A 19,515-nucleotide genomic window follows, 5' to 3' on the forward strand; every position below is an offset into this window, starting at 1 on the left:
CGTTCCATCTCTGTTAACCATGTAAAGTACTAGACAACTTGTTTTTAATCAATTATCCTTAAGGCGGGACCCCGGGGTTCCATAGGCCCCCGGCTCTCGCATAAACTTCGTTGCGACGTCATTTTATATCTGCTGAAGGCGAACGACACGGCAGTCTATTCCTCTCGACGAGCCCCACACGATGCGCTCATCAACGTTTCAAAGTGTTGTTTCTTCTGCGCATTCATCCTGGACGACACGGCAACAGAACGATCCGTGCCAGGTGGGTCGCGGCGTTTATGTGCGCGGTGGGACGGAATCCGGCAAAAATAGATTAGTTAATTACAAATTTTGACTTCCGTTTATTCGGGACCCCGGGGTCCCTCCATAAGGCACAAATGTGCACACTTAAAATAATCTAAAAAAAAACCCAGCAAAATAATCGAATCACGTCACAATCGCCAGGACAAATGTTCGGATCAACTCCGGTAATCGATATCAGTTGATAGATCACATCTTCACAGATACCAACTGATCCGTTCTCGTTGCCAATCGATCACGCGTGTTTTAAAATCGAAACCAAAGCATCGATCATCGAATTAGTTACCGACTTTGGCGATCGTCCGAATCCACCCGAACCGACCGACTCACGCCTATCGCGATAACTTAATCGCCCGTCATAATCGATGCCCACCGATCAAACGTTTTGCGTTCGACGTTGTCTTGTGGTTGTTGTTGTTTGACTTGCATCCCACTGGGATTTTTGCACACAGCGTTGGTGGTGTACGGTGCTTTTTTCAGGAATATTTTGATGTTTTTTTTCTTCATGGATTTTCTGTTTGCACAGTCACACATAGTCACTTTAAGATTTTTTATTTAAAGCTTTCGTGACTGCAGTAATTCATATTCTTAGCTCTTTCGGTAAAGTCACGTTGAAGGGAAACAATAAAGTAATAAAATATATATTTTATTATTGAAGGGAAACAATAAAATAATGAAATATATTTCATTATTTATTGTTTCCCTTCAACGTGACTTTACCGAAAGAGCAAAGAATGTCACTTTAAGATGTTTTCTTGTTCATGTTTTTGTTTTTTGTTTGTTGCGGTTGCACCCGATTTAGGAGCCGAATGGCTCACAGGGCTATACCAAAATAAATGGAACTTTGAACTATGAACTTCCCCACCCTCGCCTTATCGATTAGTCGCGTGGACGCGCGTGACGTCACCGTGACGCAACAAGGCCCCGCCCCCCACCCTCCTCCCTCACACCCCCCCCCACGCCTCCCTCCCTCGCGGAAGTCCAAGATGGCCGTGTCCGCTAGCGGTGGGTTCACTGTGCGCGTTCCCCCCTCTCCCGCGTATAAAGTACAACAACAAACAAACAAATTCAAGTGGCGGAGAGACCCGCGGTGGGCATTTTTTCCTCGGGGTCCGAGCGAGAGGAGAGGCCGCTCGCGCGGTTAAGCTGCTGCGGCGGATGGCTCCGTGGCCTTGACATTTACCCCGGCGTGTGACCGGGAGACGCCGCCTCTCGGATAGATTCCTCCGCCGGGGAAGGGTCGCCTCTTGCCGCCCGATAAGCCCGAAGCCCGGCGGCTGCCTGCTCGCTCTCGGTGTCAGATTTTCAGTTGCTAATTAAACGCGACTGTAAATGCACTTGCGTGGTGGTTGTCTCGGTGACGTTGCGCTTGATTGTGCATTAATATTTTGTTGTTGCTATTGATATTTTTCGTAATTCGTAGCTCGTTGCTTACAGAAAATGTGCTGTGGAGTGTGATTAATCGACGCATCTGATCGTGTGTGTTTGTGTGTCTCTGTGTGTCACTGCCATGGGGAACCTGGCCACCCGAGTTCGATTCCCAGTCGTGGCCAGCACCCAGTGATAGCGATTATGTGAAACGGTCCTGGGTCTCCTCAGGCGAGGTTGACTCCGCCTCAGACGAGTACCTGAGTGCGGTGCGGAGTAAAACACCGCCCACTGTGGAGAGACAAAGGCGGTCGGGCGTGGTGCTGGCCACCGGCCTTCGTAGGTGCTACTCGCTAACGGCACTTGCCCCCGACAGTAATTTCCATGTGTGCCTGAAAACTTGACGCAGTGCGATTGAATTGCATTTCAGGAAGAAAGTTGTCACGACTTGTCATTTGCACGGTGTTCAATTGCCACGTATCACGTTCCGACTGACACTGACGTCTATATATTGTCTAGATTGTACCACTGCCTCCTGCCACATTGCAGTTGTGTCGTCTCGTTCAGCTACCCTACGTTATGTCCGTCTCGTTTGCACTCGGCCCTCTCTCAATACAGTCTGTGTTGTACTGTCACAGTCGTCTTTGGAAGCCTCCCGTCTCCGCTATCCTTGATTCTCTCTCGTTTGTCGCGTCTCCTTTGTTACTGGCTGCACGCTGCACTCTCACAATCTGGTCTGCTGCGATGTTAAACCTTTTGTTTTAACAACAATGCTTCACGAGAAGGAATCGAGTGAGGGCACACACGGCTCGGATCGAGGAATATTCAGTTCCGTCCTCGCACTATGCAAAGCGTGCGTGGCTTGCGCTTGATTATATATTTGCTATCGATCAATCTTGCGTCGCATATTTATGCCCGGGTTTTGCAAACGTGCCCAGCGGCGGTGTCGAGTTACGAAGTAGGTGCGGTAAAGCGCCCATTGGACCACTCGTCTTGCTCATTCACGTTGTCAGTCGTGACCGGGACATTTTAACCCCCCCTCGGCCCTCTCTCTCTCTACACCTCTAGCGTTGTGACGCCTTCCTGCAAGCTGTCACTAAATACATTCGGGCTCACATTTTGGGCGAGAGGAGAGGCAGGGAACGCCCGCGACCCTCAAAAGGGGGCGAGGGGGGGGGGGCGACCGTCCACCGCAGAGATATGCGGAGTGCAGAAATCTTCTCTGATGCGAACGTCGCAGGATTCGCGAGAGATGGGCGAAGGCTTAGGGGAGGGTCTTCATCCAGCGGTGGATTGATCATGGCAGCACCCCTTATGCAGAGCGTAGTAGAGGAGGCACTTGCAAACGATTCTGGCTAAAGAGAGTGCGTAAACGTGGTTTTCCGGTCCTGTTTCTGTCATGCACAGTGACATTCCAGCTCTGAAAAATAACTGCAGCGAATTGTTCGTTTTTATTCGATCCGTAGCTGCCACATATCTATGGAATGGCCATTGGCACACTAACCGTTCCCCCCATATTTACGGTTCCATAAATTGTCAATTCGATCAAACTATTTTAAGATTGTAGTGAAAATAGCGGCCTCTAGTGACGACAGGGGCAATGAACGCTTTACATACAAAATACATAGATCTAAAAACATTACACAAGATTTGATGCATGTATTGTGAGCTTGAGAAGGGATATGAATTGATGCATCTAACATGGCATGTGGTGTGGGTAAAGAGATCTGTAGAAGTGACTTAATTAGGACTGTGATGCCAGCACCCTGCAGGTGATCTGGTACAGTACGATGTACTGCTAGCTACAAAGGTTCCAAATTAAAAAAAAATCATCTCCATTAAGTTTGGTTTGAGAGTCCAAAATATATTTGACAAAACAAATGAACTGGATGAAAAAAAAATCGTTGTGCTCGCTGTGCCTTGCTGTTAATGGGGACCTCCTTTGGACCTCACACAGGTGCGGCCGTGAAGGTGCCCAGGAATTTCTGCCTTCTGGAGGAGCTGGAGGAAGGTCAGAAGGGCGTGGGCGATGGAACCGTGAGCTGGGGCCTCGAAGACGATGAGGACATGACCATGACGAGGTGGACAGGAATGATTATCGGTCCACCTAGGGTACGTCTTCTGGGTTTGCTGAACGAATGCATTATAAGGTTGTGCGCTCGTTACGAAGTGCTTGCCGCAAATGAACCAAGGAACATAAACCACCACGCGACCTCCGGTCATCTGCCACAGCAGCTTTTGGCGAACCATCGAACAAAGACGGTCACTGCATCGCGCGCTTTCAGATGTGCTTCTGCAGCCGTCTGGAACGCTCTTCCGATATTAGGAAGCCGCTGGAGTTATGCACTTTTAAATTTAGATTAGAAACTAATTTCTTTAAAACTGATTTTTCTGTTTAGTTTGTTTCCCCCCCCCCCCCCCCCCGCACGTCCGATTAGCATTGTTAGCAACATACGGTGTGCGAAAGGAGTTCAACATGTTTGCACGTCACGCAGCCGATCCGCTCAGACGTTCTTTAGAACTGGGTGACTGCCCATTGAGAACACCTGTCTTACATAAGGAAGTTTCTCATGAGAAAATAAGTCCATGGAAATTTTAGTGCACCGTGTTACAAGTGTAAACAGCAGGCAGAATTAGCAAAAGTAGAGCAAAGCTGGTGCATGTGCTGCTGTTCACAACTTCAAACATACCTGATAAGTTGCAGCAAAACAATGGTGGATCGAATTCCATGTGCAGATCGTGTTATGAACGGGACCGAGGCAGTGTCGGTGTATTTTTGTGATTCACATGCCACATTACCCTGCAGAACAGAACGCACAAGGCTTGTGTCGTCTTCCCTGTCGTGGCCGCGTCTCCATCGCTTTGCTCTGTGCTGGCGCTTTTCAGACGAGCTTCGAGAACAGAATATACAGCCTTCGTGTAGAGTGCGGACCCAAGTACCCAGACATGCCTCCCACTGTCCGATTCGTGACCAAGGTGAACCTGAGTGGCGTCAACAGCTCAAACGGAATGGTAAGTTTGCAAAAGAGCTTTCGTGGTTATGGAACCACTGATGACCTTCATCAGCAGTAGTAGCAGCAGCAACCGATGCAGCAGCAACGGACAGCACATTTCATCCTGTGTAGAATTGTACTGTGGCACAGGACCTTGCGATAAAGGGTCGCCGAGGTAATGCTAATCTTTAAAAGTCCTTACCGTGTTTTTGTTTTTATTGTAGGTCGATCCCCGTATGGTGCCTGTACTTTCCAAGTGGCAGAGTACCTACAGCATTCGGATAATGCTGCAGGAACTGAAGCGCCACATGATGCAGAAGGAAAACATGAAGCTCCCGCAGCCGCCCGAGGGACACACCTACATCTAGTCGGTTTCACTCGAGAGTAAAGTTGTGCGGGCTCCGGTCGCGGGTTGGCACTGCTACGCCGCATGCAAGCGTGGCTGATTGTCACGTGGGTTTCCCGCACTCAAACGTGGTGCGCCGCGATGGGGGGTAGGGGCAGGGGGGGGGGCTGCTGACGTACACACGTCTCGTTTTAAGGCATTGACAAAAGGCCTCTTGATCACCACACGCCCGCATGCGTTTTGATGCACGCCCTCCACGGAGTGGCCGCTCGTTCGCTCGTTTGCACTTGAGTGAAGCGGACTAGAACTTAAATAATGCCACGCATCGCAATGCCCCCCCCCCCCCAACATTTCTGCTGCCCGGAAACCCACTAAACTATACCGATATCCACTTTTCATCGGCATTATGCTGGTTTGGCTTGTTGTGTTGCATTTGATTCGTTTTTTTCTAAACCCATCCACCACCAACCCACTACGATGGACTTGAGGGGAAAACAATTCTGCCTGTATTCCACACGGAGATGCGAATTAATTGTCAAGGGGTTTAATGGGTGGGAGGTTATGGATTGAAATTATTTATTTTCCCAGTGGACGGCAGATGTGTCTGTACATTACAGTAACTTTGCTTGTGAGTAAAAACAACCATTTTCAAGTGGCCAGTCCAAGCCACCCATTTTTAATCACTTTCGCACATTTGGCGTTTGGAGTTGTGCAGAGCAAATGACTACTGTGTTAGTGTGCTGTTGACTTATAGTATCAGCGTGAACTGTTAAACCACAAGACAACCCTCCTGACCAGAGGGGAATGTAGGGGTATTTGCCACAGGTAGAGAGAGATTGGATTTGTTCTTGTTGTAATGTATTTTGACTGTGATTAAAATCCATTTGTTCCACTTGAAGTTGTGTATGAGCAGATGGCTGCTGGGATTGGTGTTTTTGTTTTGCTGTGTTTTCTTTACTATGGTACATTATTATTATCGTTTTAGAGTGATTGTACTAAAACGGTAGTTAATAGGAAAGTAAATAAGAAAAGGTTTAAGGTCAGCAAATGTTAACATTGTAGGCTAATGCTTAGCTGTAAAGCGCTTAGGCCAAGTTTAAAATGCTGAGCATTCTGAGCATTCCTATATATGATATATATTGCTGAACATTCCTACAAATACTTGTGCTATTTTCCTCGTCTGTACAAAATGTTTGCATTTACTAAAAACTGCTTCGAGAAAAATTATAAAAATATATTTATAAGTGTTTTGCCAAGTGAATTTAAAGTAATCAAGGTTTGCATCACATCGGCCATGATCTGCTGGATGAAGGCCTCAATATACCACCTGCATATCTAATGGTCCTCCTGCAATACGATTCGTCTCGCTCCTGTACCGGCGCTGGTTTCAACACAAAACGTTATTGGAACGAGTACAATCGGTGATTAAACAGTCCTCTTAGTATACGCAGTCCATTGTAACTATGTATGGAGAACTTCTTTCACACCGTACGTAGCCAACCGTGTTAGGTGCGGGGAAGGACGACGAAGGGATGGTTGTCGAGTCTACAACACCCGTAGTTGAGTCCTTGGTGCACTAAGTTTCCCCGCTGGCATGCGCATCCGGTAAACGGAGAGAGATCCGTTTAATACGAAGTCGGCTTTTGTGACCAATATCAATAGTTTTTGTTGGGTTAAATCGTGTAAATATAAATGTTTCGTTAAACCCGCCAACACAAATCCGGCTGTCTGATGGTGCTCGTCGTAATTACTAGCGAAACGTCGTACTCATTGTAAATGTTATGGATTTACTCTCCAAAATACCTGTGTGCTGTATTAGTAACGACTTGGCATGTTCTGTTTACGTGACAAACCTTACCAATTGGCTGTGTCGGGTGGTGCCGGGTTTAACGACATTAATTTTTACGCGATCTAACCCAAAAACTTATGGAGAGAGATCCGCACGTAGCGTTACGCGCTATGTTTTTAACTTGTGCGGAAATAAGAAAGTGCCCGTGGGCAACTTCACATTGCAATAATCCTTCCATAAAAACCGATTGCGAATTCTGCCTCCTCTGACCTAATCACAGCTATTAATGCTCGAGAATCCCAAATCCATACGAAGCACACATGCTGCGGCTGAAGTTGAGGTGGAACGCCCCTGACCCTACTTCTGATAGTGTCACTCATGGGGGTACGCGACCTACCAGACGGGTATTGCCTGGCGATTATTGTGTTCAATCACTTCTGCAGATCAAAACAGTCATTTTTAGGTTGTTTCTGTCCTCGTACTGCACAACATAGAATTCTTTTTTTCCCATTGCCTCCTTTCCAAAGTTCTTTATGACCTTTGCGAATTTTAAGACACGGTACCGATTCAAAACGCTTACATTGTTATCTCGTGTTTTTTTTTCTTTATAGACACAACAAAAATTAAACCAATTGAGTGATCCATAGTTCGCACCGTAATGATCGTGCCTAGCAGCGGGGCTTTGACTGCTTTTCCCTCGGCTTCAGCGTCGCATTATTGCTTTATTCACGAATGACGGTCTCCGTAGTACCTGAAGTGTTTTGCAAAGAGACTTCAAGAAATGAAGCATATTATGCAGAGTGAAATACTTCGTCTGGTGTGCGCCCTTCCGATATTAGGAAGCCACGAGAGCTATGCACTTTTAAATCCTCTAGATTGAGAAAATAATTTCTTTACAGCTGCTTTTTGTGTTTAGTTTGTCCACCTTCCCCCGCACCTCCAATTAGCACTTGGCCATTTTTGAACACGAGTACTACTGAAGATATGATGGGCATTGTTGGCAAACGCACGCTTCGACATGTCTGGTGCAGTAGCTCGGGACTTGTAGCAAGTACGGTTCTTCCTGGTTCAGCAGTTCTACTGCTGGATTACATTTTTCGCCTGAGGACGATCGCTTGTATTGCGATCGAAACGTGATTTTTCCTTCTAGATTTGAAGTTTTCGTGACTGCAAGGATCCATATTCTTTGGTTCTTTCGGTAAAGTCACGTAGGTGATTTTTTTTATCACGTTTCGGGCGCACCACCAGCCTCACCATTCCTCCCGCCCCACGCAACCCCCCCCCCTCCTCTCCTACTTATATATACACTCTTGTTTTGCAGCAGCTCTCTTGACCACTTTAGCAATTGTTGTCTTGCTGTGGTTGTCCCACCTGATGACGGGCGCTTGTGTTGCGCCCGAAACGTGATTTAATTAATTTATTTTTTCGCCTACGTGACTTTACCGAAAGAACCAAAGATTACGGTTTGATCATAATTAGTACAGCCCTGATGTTAACGCACTGCTCAGTGAAGGCATTTCCATGCTGTTTAGGTGAAGGGAGTTGTTTAATTTTGCCTCACCGTGCTTTGTCAGTGCCGATTATTTTGGATATCGCGCGCCACTGATATTAGCCGTGGCAGAGATTCAAACTTGGACTCTCACGTTAATAGTGCAGCGCGCTAATTGCCACGCGACCAATGTCCCCATGACATTAGATGCGTCGGAGCAGAATTATAATATTTAGTACTGTACTTGAACAAGCCAGGCAATGGTACAACGGCCACGAATACTATCACACGGGATTAAGTCTCGGAAGGCTGTCTGTGTGCAAAAGCAACAATTGTAGTGGCTTATACTCCACTTTAGTTGGACGTGTTTTCCAAACGTCGAATATAACGTGCAAAATTGTCAGCGGGCATTTTTCTTACATATATTTTACAATGTCATGAAGAATAAACGTTTAAAGCATGCCTAAAAATGTAATTAAACTTGGGCAGAGCCATCGATTACTTCATCGGATAGCCCCAGCTCAAGATCATTCTCGTGAAGTCCCTGGTGGATGTGTTTGCGGGATGACAGAGCGTTGTGGTCAAGGGGGGTTGTGTGTGTGTGGGGGGGGGGGGGACGCGACGATTGGCACCGACTGCAGTTCGTGCATTCGGGTGCCGCTCTGAAAATCGCAATTGCTGCATGGGCCCGGTAAGTTGGAGAAGTTGGCGAAAACCCCACCGCTCGACTCGGAACACGCGCAGAGATGTTTGTGAAACAGCGCAGCGTCACCCCGCACCCAGCCGTGTCGGGGTCCAGACACACAACGTGGGGTGTGCGCCAAGGTAAGCAAAGGTGTGGAGGAATGTTCGGAAGCCACTGGAGCTATGCACTTTTAAATCGATAGATTGAACACTCATTTCTGTAGCTATGCTCTTTGTGCGTTTGGTTCGTCTGTCCTTTCCCCCGCACCTCCGATGAGCGCGGTTGGCAATGTGCGGTGCGAAAGAGGTTTAAGATACCTGTCAACCCCTTATCAGTGCCTACCTTATTACACACCAATTCAAACCTTATTGATCACCCCGTGCCCTTAAGAATCTCAACGTTTAGCCTACAAAGTCCCATCACAAGGGAGAAACACAAAGACACTTGTTTGAGCCCGTATTGAATCGGCTGTAACGCCGTACGGACCTGAAAACTCAATTTCCCTGCACAAGAACACGGGGTTAAACCGTATGGGTCGACAGCTTTGGGTTTAACATTACGGTGTGCACACATGACTCTGGACCCCGCTCTGTTTGGGATCACGATGTGCCGCACCGATCGCTGCTCTCTCTTGCCGTGCGCCAAGGCGGTGGCAACTTCGCCCCGTGCGGGGTAAACTTCCGTCAAGCGCCCTGCACAGGAGTCGATAAATGGGTTCGGGTCCGAGACCTAGGTTATAGAATCTTGAGTTGCAGCTGTAACGTGATGAATAAGGGATCTCAAGTTTGGTGAGTTTTTATTGTGTCACCATCCGTTGCCAATGACGTAAGAAAAAACAATGAAGTTAGGCTTTTCGGTTGATTTGTATTGTTCATCTCTTAGAACGGGAAAAAAAACGCCCGCGCTCTTTGCAGGACCTTGTGAAAGCTGTATCCTCGGCGTGGCGAGAGAGGGGCTACTGAATCGACTTTATAAAGTCGATCTGCCACGGCTTCTTCCGGGACTGTTCCGGCCCTCTATGATGCACCACCCTTCATCACCGCCGCGAGGAAGTTCACAACGAACATCGCTCAAGCAAGTGACGCCGCTCACAAAAAGGAGATTGAGCCGAAAGCGGGGAAACGTAAAAAAAAAGTTCAAGTTGAAATAACACGAACTATAACGACCAACGCGCTAGCGTTTCAGGCAGTGAGGATTCTTCAGAGCCCACAAAGGCATATGAACTTAATCAAATTTGGTAATGTTACATTGTGGCGTCTCGATTGTAAAATTTGATTAAAACATTTAAAATCACGTGTAAATGACCAAATATTTACAGCCTTTTGTCATTCGGCTGCTGGACGTTTTCATGCCATGTCAATCACAGGGGTTGTTTGACATACTTCACCAGCGTGGTTTGTGCACAGAGGGGTGGGCACAGTGCCGATTCAGATATCACTGGCCGGGAATCGAACTCGGGTGACCCTTGGTTCAAGAGTGCAGCATGCAAACTCCTGCACCACCGCTTCACACTGAGCATTATTACGTTTTGCCACTCAACGCGCATTTAAAAACAAATTTTGATCTGACCTTGAAATTCAATCTGAGTATGCAGTGGTGCAATGTGGGGGAAACGTGGTGCTGACGGCCAGTCCCTGCGAGTGAGCGGCTGCGTTACAGTCTAAACAGAATTAAATACTCCACCTGCCACACAGCGAGCGCACGTTAGGGGGCGACTGGGAATACAATTCCACGTGCCGGCAAGTCGGAGCAAGCCAGTCCTGTTTAACGAGTGGGCGACATTTCAACTCGGGCGAAGCGACTGTGGTCTTTTTCAGCCTGAAATGCGCCCCCTCCCCCCGCCCCCCACCATCTGCAACTGTTGCTACGGCCAAAAGTGGACACAGAGCCCATCCGATGGAGTACTGAGGGACCGGTGGTAGACATTTAGATATCCACATCAATTTCCCATCTGAACGACCTTAGGAGCCACTGGCACTGTAGCTACCCCCCCCCCCCCCCGCTTCAATGGGTCCCGTGTCTACTCAATCACATGGCCATCGTGTAGTGTTCTTCATTGCAAGGCCCGCGGGGGCCACTGGCGGCACCCGCCCCCCGACAAAACAAAAATGTGAAATCACCCCCCATCGTGCTGTCCAACCCAATGGTTTCCCACGAGTGACAGTGTTCCAACGCGCAGAATGAAAGTAACAGCACCACATCGGTAGGTGGCAGTATACAAAAACAAATGTGTGCTTGCACAGCCCTGTAAGCCACAACGAAGAGGGATGGAGTAGGTAGGCTCGCTCGGATTGCACTATTTTGTCTTGCGGGAAGGTGTGGTGGCCCTCACCCTGATGTCTTGTCCGCGAAAGTGCCCCCTACAGCCCCCCCCCCCCCCCTCTGAAAAAGAGGAACACTGACAGCGTAAAGCGTCAACGCGTGCATCGCCCTTCGCTCGCACAACTCACACCCCTTCGACGAGTTTCGGCTGTCGGTGCCGGTACAAATTGCGCACCAACCACTGCCCCTATCGCTCCTCCCACAGACACAGTCCATGCTTCCACCCCCCATATGAAAGACGCCGTGCCAGAACGTTGAAGCTTGCCTCTTCTTTCTTCAACTTCTCCACTCTGCTGTCCGGATATGAAACTTCCTCGCCGATGAACGCACTGTCGGCGACATCACCGATTCTAGTCTTCAGCCGAGCTCACTCTCACTCGCATACACTCTCACAACAACCGCCATTCGCCACTAAGTGGCGGTGAAGTCACCACGACGCTTGTGCCAGGCTATGTGCACCTTGAGGCCACGTGAAGTGTCGAACGCCCGCTGGCAGGTCACGGGGCAGACCCAGGTGCCACGGGTCAACTGAGATGACTGGCTGATGCACCACTTGTGCCCCCTACTGTGCCAACCTGCTGTGCTTTAGCCACCCGGCGCTCCGCTCGTTGTTGTGAGCGTCGCTCCTCCGCCCTCCGTTGTTGTTGGTGGGCGACTGCCTCCAACTGCCCAGTTGCCACACGCTCTCACACACGCACACTCTCACACAAAGATACCCCCCGTGTAGCCTTAACAGACTTTAGGGGCAAGTGCTGTTCGCGAGCACCTATAAAGGCCGGCACGGCACACGAGGGGGTGGGTGGCCAACACCACGCCCGGCCGCCTTTGTCTCCCTAGCGGCAATGTTTACACATCGCGCCGAGTAGGGGCGCACTACCGAGTCTTGGTGCTGCTGTGAACCAATGATGATGATGCCGATTAGATGTACGAATGTTCTGATTTGGCTGCTGTTCACAATCGCACCCAAAAGCAACATCAAAGCCAACCCCACCTCCGCTTCTCGCTACGACGACACGCGAAACAAACGCGACACCGGCGTTATTTAAACAAGGCAGAATTCCGTAATTTTATACAATATCCCACTTTTTTTGTACACACCTTCTTAGCATATATATATTTTTTTAAACAGTTAACCATTCCTCTCAATATTGAAAACCCTATGACGTAACTGCTTTTATGGACATTTAGTGTTTGCGGCTTTATACAGAGCATCATGGCATTGGCTATTGCGCAAATTGTTCAATTTTAATGTCACAGCTGTTGTATTGTTATCATAATAATTATAAGGGTAACGTGTGGTCGGCAACACTATACATCAGTACACGTCGAGTCGTAGACCCAATCTGTCATCTTACGCGGAATACAGCAGCGGAGAGAGCGCGCACGCAGGCGTAACACGCAGACAACGAGTGCCTGGTACATTCGGTGACTTGAGAATTTAATACCAACTCGCCCATGGCTGCCTGAACTCGGATTAATAATAACGACGACGACGATGATGATGATGATGACGACGACGACGACTGACAGGCGAGATTGCCGCGTCTTGCAAGCTGGCTTTATTGCCAAAGTGCGATAGCGGGGTTTTTTTTTTACTTTAATATCACGGCAACTTTTGAAACTTCTGCACCCCCACCCCCCCCCCAGCCGCGCCCCTCTAGACTTAAACGTGATCATGAAAATAAAAACCAAATACAGCTGAGGGAGTGTGTGTGTGTGTGTGCTTTGCATAACTGCGCCAATATCGCCACGTGAGCACACCTGTAAGCACAATGAATGTGCTTACAGTGGCGCTGCTGACTCCAGCGGACTGCATTGCAACATCGTCACCACCCGTCGGGGATGCGGCGTGCCAACCCCCATGCTGGGCCACCGACAAGGCGCGGTGCCGACCCGCTCCGTGCCCTCTCGTTCCGGGCAGATCGCCCCAAATGACCGTCCCACCCCTCCCGCCACGACCACTTGCACCCAAAACATCGTCGGCGTGACCCAATCGTCGACGCGATTTTCTTTTTTGGCTGCGCGATGACGCCGCGGCTGTGGCACAAAGCACGAAGGCGAGCACGGCCTGGGGGTTTCCGCTTTAAGTGCCGACACAAAGAGAAAGTAACGGCATGACGCGTGCACGCACACACACACACATATATACAGGATGTGTCTGTGTGTGCATTCGTTTGCTGCTTTAGAGATCGAGTAATCAAATCAACCATGTAATATTATCATTTTTAAGATGTTTTGCTTAAACGCAAAAGGATATGTTTCCCGTGTCCTTCATTTGCGTTAGTGACGAAGCAATGCGTCGCTTATTTTTTTAGATCGTTCCACATAATACGCGTATCTCTATATATACTTCAATACTGTGCCAATATACTTTTTCTTTTCTTATTTGGCTGCAAGCTTATTGGACACAGTGGTGCATCTAGACTATGAAACATGAGGTGGGGGGGGGAGGTGGGGGACACACCGCTTGCATTCACTCTGGCTCACAAGTGTGGTGGTTTTTGATACTGGCTATTGGTGTACGCACACATCCCGAGCTCGGAGTGATGGTGGCGGTGCTTAGAACGCAGCAAGGAGGGGCGGGGGGGGCTGGTGGGCCACGCGGCTCTCAGGCAGGGCTTCACTTCAAGCCGGGTTCTGTCCGCGTGAGCGGCGACCCAGGTAAAACCGAACCCTCAGCTGGTGCGACGTTCCCGTTCCCGTTCCTCACCGTGGCCGAGGATTCTGCCCGGTCGCCGTGCCGCCCGCTCCGGCCTACCGGGCGGCATTGAAATAGTTCGGCGAGAAATTAAGCTCCGGGAGTTGGCGTGGAGGCGAGTAATACTCCCCCCGCTTCTACCGGCACAAGCGAGCTGAGCCAGCTGTGGGGGGGCCCTCACTTGGACATGTTTTTTTTCCCCCCCCCCACTGGGCAATTTTGTCACCGCCAAGCCGGAACCAAATCGTCGCAACACTAACCCCACAAGACATCCGAATCTGGCTCGGGGCAAAGCAGTGCCAGGGGTGTAGGTGGGGGGAGGGAAAGGCTAACGGCGCGGTAATTGCACGCAGTCACATCGTCCGCTTGCGTCTCCGCTAGTTACGTTGCGCGCAACGTCGACAGCACGGCTCTGCCGCTGCAGCGGGGGAAAAATGTAAAAAAAATGTATCCCCCGTGCTCGCCCTCGAACCTCTGCGGCCGCCAAAGTGTACGTCTGTCCCTCCACTCTCCTCCGTTGCATCGCAGGGACGACACCGCCACGCCCCCCGCCCCTCCACAGGGACGAACAACAACGCCGTCGCATCGAGTAGCTGCGTTTGGGGATTTCTAAGTAGTCCGTGTTGCACCGAAGTCTTAGCGGTTGCACCGCGCCGTGCGGGCGGACCGCACCTCCACGAGAAGCACGTGCTTGCGGGACAGAGCGTACAAACAAAAAAACATCGGCGACAAAAAAGGGAAATGCAACTGAAGAACAAACAAAAAAAACCCATAAGATCAACCGTCAATACGCATAGCCCTTTGCTTTGTGGGGTGGGGGGCGGGGGGTGGTGGCTGCTGCTTATTCTCAAAACGATTCGGCGAAATAAAGCGCGAGAGTTCTCTGTAGTGATCGGTGAGCGCGAGCGGCGGCGGCGATGGTGCGAGGACGCGCGGCTGCCGGCGGCCGGAGTGGTCCTTGGGGGCGGAGGAGGAGGAGGCTCGGTCCACGTGGCGCCCCCCCCCCCCACCGCCCCCCCCACACTTCCAGGCGTCGGGTGTCGCGGCGCCAGCCCGCGTGGCTCTGGCGCGCGTTTGGTATCGGTTTCGCGTGAACGTTTCGAGCGAACATCGTTTCTTCTGTGCAGGCTTGCCGCTGTTGTTGTTGTTGGTTGTCGAGCCGTTCATGTTTTCTATCCGTCAACTTTTTGTTTAATCCGCAAGACTGCACTTCACGTGATGCGTGGGTATGTGCGCATAGGCACGCGCGTACACACAGGCACAACTCGCCACTTTGACATTTATTGGTTGCTCTACCTGCTGCGAACTTTGCGACGACACACATCTTTGTAGTTTTGAAGTTCCGTAATAATATAGTAAACGATTATTTAAAAAAATGGGACCACTTCTCCTTTAGATCGCGATGTCCAGCCAGAATCTTCGTGCTACCGTTGTTGTTGTTGTTGTTGGGTTGTTTTTGAAGACAGCCCCGATCGACAGATTTTCCATCTCTACCCTGCAGTGGGGACAAGAGCAGCCCGGCCAATTCAGCGTCGCCGACCCAAAAGTCCACCGGGACAAAAAACCCTTTCGTGTGTACACAGCAGCGTCGTACACCGGGGGAGGTGAAAGCTCGACACCAACCCACGACAAAATAACATCGCGCACGTGGCAAAGATGACGCTCGCAGCCTTTTTGATTAGACATGCAGAAAATCTGTCCGAGCAGAAAAATTGGGACAGGCGACGCAATGCAATTGTGAAACGGTGAAGTTCCCAGTCCAACGATTTCTACCCCTGCGGTTTCTCGTCGCAAATCGTTTCCTGCGAGTAATCAACAATCAGGAAAGCGTGACGCAGACATCTTGCGGTCCCCCGTTTTTCTGAGCAGCTAAGAAATGGCACCCGCCCCCCACAGCCGGAAACTGGCTTCGACGTCCATCACCTTCACTGTCCCAAGACAATGTGCTCATGTCTGCAACGACAAAACTGAAATAAAGGGTTGAAAAAAGTGAGTGTTCGTTAATGGACGGGGCATTGTTCAGAGCGTTCCCCGCTGCTCACGCGTTCCGCTGTAGTCGAAGCAACTATTGGTTTAGTCTTCTCGTTTTTTGTTTTTTTGGCCGAACAGCAAAACGGGCGCAACCGAGCAAGTCAAACTCGCCAAGTTACTCCTCCTTCCAATTCGTTCTCGGCGATTGTTTACAGCCGTCAAATTTTTTTTACTTTTAATTTTCTTTTTGTTGTCATTTACCGTTGCCGCCGCCGCCGCCGCCATTCGAAAACATTTTCTTTTTGCGCGTAGGATCCCCGTTCGGTTCGTCCGACCAATCAGAGCAGCTCGTACTGGCGCAGGTGCATGCGCTGGATGATGTCGCGGCAGTCCTTGAAGACGCGCCCGATGTTCTCCGTGTCGACGGCGCACGTGAAGTGCGGGTAGCAGTAGTGGCGGCCGTCATCGCTCGCCGTGCTGATGCGCTGCGCGGGCAAAGCAAAAGCCACACAGGGCGTCGGCGAATGAGCACGCGAACAAGACAGACGCACGCACGCACGCACGCGAGTTGTCGCTTAACGAGCGGCGGCGTGTTCACGCTGCAGCACGTCTTCGCGACAGCGCGGTTCTCTCCCGTCAGGGAACACTCAACCGCACGACGTGGAACGCGCGCTTCCTTGCAGCGCGAAATGCGCCACGCTGCATCACGCGCCGCTATAATGCGGGCGAAGGCTAACTACTTTCTTGAGCTGCACGGCTGAGTGGTAGGACACAGTACGCGGAACGATACGGCAACGCGCCGGCGTACCCTCAGTTAGTTGTCCCGCCATTTCGCTGCGCGTGTGCGTTCACCGTATCTCGCCAAGCTTTACCGTCACAATTATTTTATGGGGAAACCGTTTCCGCTTCACGCGTTTTTCACCTCACGCGGCACTTTGCAGGAACGCATCTACCGTGTTAAATGAGGACTTACTATTCTGGATCGTTGACACAGGCATGGGGGAGTGCCTTCATCCAGCAGTGGATTGACAAAGGCCTGTGCATCGTTATTTATTGTTATAACTACGTGGGTGGGTGAAGTGGTGGGCGAAGTGGTGGCACGGCGGTTGGTGCACTGCATTGTCAACCCGACAAAAGCTGAGTTGGATTCCCAGCTCTGGCTCGCATCAGCGGCGAGCAATACCTCAACAAGTCCTTCACCAACCCCCGCACTAACCAGCGTGGTGAAGTATGGGCAAACAACCCCCCGCTCGCCCCTACCCCCCTCCATGACCTACAGAGAGCATTCAAAGAGTTGTACAGATTACTTTTAGTAATTTGGTCAGAAGGCAAATTTGAGTCGACGTTTAAAAAACACCAACGGAGGCTCGGCATTATAAACTTGAAGGCGCCGCGATGACTACCATCGGTGTGGGTGCGCTTTAGGCACCGCTGACGCTCGTTAGTTCGGACTGGCGGGGGAGGGGGGGGGGAGGCAACTTACCAGGAACTCGTCCCGGATGAAATACTTTGCTCGCGTCACTTGCGGATCTTCGCCCAATTCAGGGCTCACTGATTCAGGGGGAAGATGGACAATAACAACAAAACCTTGGTTATTATTTACGACCGTATTCTTCGTCTTATTGTTGTTTTCGATGTCATTCAACCCGCACCTACGATTAGCACGGTTGGCCATGTGCGGTGCAAAAGAAGTTCAACATGCACACATACAAAGTACCGCCAAGACCCAAACAAAAACATGGGCAGGCCTTTATCCAACAGTGAATTGATCACACGCTGGACCATAAGTACTTGTAGCCTACACCGTTGCCAATGATGAGATCACTGGGTGGTTAATACGGCTCGTTATATACCTTCAAATGTTATGGTACTTTGTGTACTAGTAACAGTACAAATGTGCTCTTGGCATCACTCCATTAGATTATGAAAGCTCTGTTCAGAATTCGCAAAAACACAGTGCACCACTCTGTGTTAAGCAAGAACTGCTGCTGGAATGACGTTACAGAACTACAGCCATTCCTCGTGACACCGCAACTCAACGTACGGAATTTCGCTGGAGCGTAACTTCTACATTGGGGAACGAATTCAATGCAAATCTGGTTGTCGCCTGATGATGCCGGTTGTAATTACTGACGAAACGTTGCACTCAAATTGTAAATGTTGTGGATTTGCTCTCCAACACACCGGTGTGCTGTACTAGTAACGAATTGGCATGTTCTGTTTACGTGGCAAACCTTACTAATTGGCTGTCGGGTGGTGGTGGGTTTAACGACACATTAAAACCTGTATTATGGGAAAATAGGATTCCATGCACCGAATTTAGTAACGTACCCGTTAATGTATATCGAGGGATTTTTGCCTGCACAGTCCTTATGGAGGTCCCTTCAATTGGAGGTCCCTTCAATTGCCTCCTATCGTCACTAGGTGTCGCTGCACCTCCACACATGCCTTGAAGAGGCGTTGTCAAGCAGCAAACTGACAATTTGTTCGATCTCTGCGCTGGAATTTAATTAAATTTCGTACAATATAAGAATAGGTTTTACCCTTTCTGGCAATAAAACACGTGTTAAGATGTTAAAACACCAAACTGAAACTTTTTGCAAGGAAGCATGTCTGCATTAACCCCACATACTTGTGAACATGCAAACAAAAAACATGCTCTGACAGTATATGCATTGTCTTTGAAACTGATTGGTCCACACCAGAGACAGCTTTCTTTTGAGCCTAGTCTCAAACAGTGTTAGACCCATGATATGTGCAGTATGTATGTCGGACTTCTTTTGCAACGTACGTAGCCAACCGTGCTAATCAGAAGTGAGAAATTGAAGTGAAAAACCTAAATTGTAACACGCCACGTGGCATTCACTCATTCTCAGAGAGAGAGACAGACAACGACTCGGAGGAAGTCCAAGGAGGAACCACGGACAAGCGGAGAAGGCAGCAGGCCGGGCAGTGAACCGATGCCATCAATTGCCCAAGCTCTGCAGTCCTCTGTCTCCCTCTATATATAAAAACGTGTTTTCGGATAATTAATGAGTGCTTTAAATGTGGGAGGAAACCGGAGGAGCCAGAAAAAAACCTATGGGTGCAGGTGGAGGGGGGGAAAAAAAAAAAAAACACAAAAATTCCATACAGATGGGACAAAATTATTTTAGTCCGCACTTTGGTGTACCGCCTTCTCCTGGCGAGCCCGGGCCCACGATAACCTCCTCGACGCTCACGAGAAGGGAGTTTCACAGAACATCTGTGCGGTGACTCATCAACCCCTCACCCTCACCTCCACAGTGCTGGACTACAGCCGTGTGTGCCACAGCTGCCCGGCTGTGAAACCAATGGCAACGCTTATATCTAACACCAATAACTCGCCATACCGTAAGAAACTCGCTTAACCATGTACGGCCGAAAAACCCGGATTTGAACGCTTCCTCTATAAAAAAAACAATAAACTATTTTTTATATTTTAGCAGGTGAGGCCCACTTAACTATAGATCTCTTTTTCAGAAGCGACCTGGCCACAAATGATAGCTCGATGAAGTGGCTTATCACGTGCGAAT

The 19,515-nt window shown here is 49.6% G+C and overlaps 2 protein-coding genes across 6 annotated transcripts in view; one reads left to right on the forward strand and one right to left on the reverse strand.

The window, feature by feature from the left end:
- The first annotated feature begins 1,202 nt into the window (after positions 1–1,202).
- LOC116945976 (ubiquitin-conjugating enzyme E2 variant 2-like) lies at positions 1,203–5,905 on the forward strand. Of its 2 annotated transcripts, none has more exons than XM_032960709.2 (4): positions 1,203–1,305; positions 3,626–3,780; positions 4,555–4,680; positions 4,886–5,905. In XM_032960709.2, the coding sequence occupies exons 1-4, from the start codon at positions 1,287–1,289 to the stop codon at positions 5,027–5,029; spliced, it is 444 nt and encodes a 147-aa protein (XP_032816600.1). In that variant the 5' UTR covers positions 1,203–1,286; the 3' UTR covers positions 5,030–5,905. The 2 variants fall into 2 exon arrangements, with proteins under 2 accessions (XP_032816600.1, XP_032816601.1); XM_032960710.2 differs by lacking the exon at positions 1,203–1,305 and adding an exon at positions 1,368–1,390.
- A 6,425-nt stretch (positions 5,906–12,330) lies between these two features.
- Positions 12,331–19,515, reverse strand: part of LOC116945974 (guanine nucleotide-binding protein G(s) subunit alpha-like) — a 120,453-nt gene continuing 113,268 nt past the window's right edge. For all 4 annotated transcript variants that reach the window (XM_032960706.2, XM_032960707.2, XM_032960708.2 and 1 more), the window contains exons 11-12: positions 17,445–17,512; positions 12,331–16,446 (exon numbers count right to left, since the gene is read on the reverse strand). In XM_032960706.2, coding sequence (XP_032816597.2) covers positions 16,300–16,446; positions 17,445–17,512 — 215 coding nt within the window. In that variant the 3' untranslated portion in view covers positions 12,331–16,299. The remainder of the gene's footprint in view (positions 16,447–17,444; positions 17,513–19,515) is intronic.

Source organism: Petromyzon marinus, chromosome 25 (genome assembly GCF_048934315.1).
Source record: "Petromyzon marinus isolate PM22_M1 ecotype Great Lakes invasive population chromosome 25, UKy_Petmar_22M1.pri1.0, whole genome shotgun sequence".
In the NCBI taxonomy this organism is placed as follows: Eukaryota; Metazoa; Chordata; class Hyperoartia; order Petromyzontiformes; family Petromyzontidae; genus Petromyzon; species Petromyzon marinus.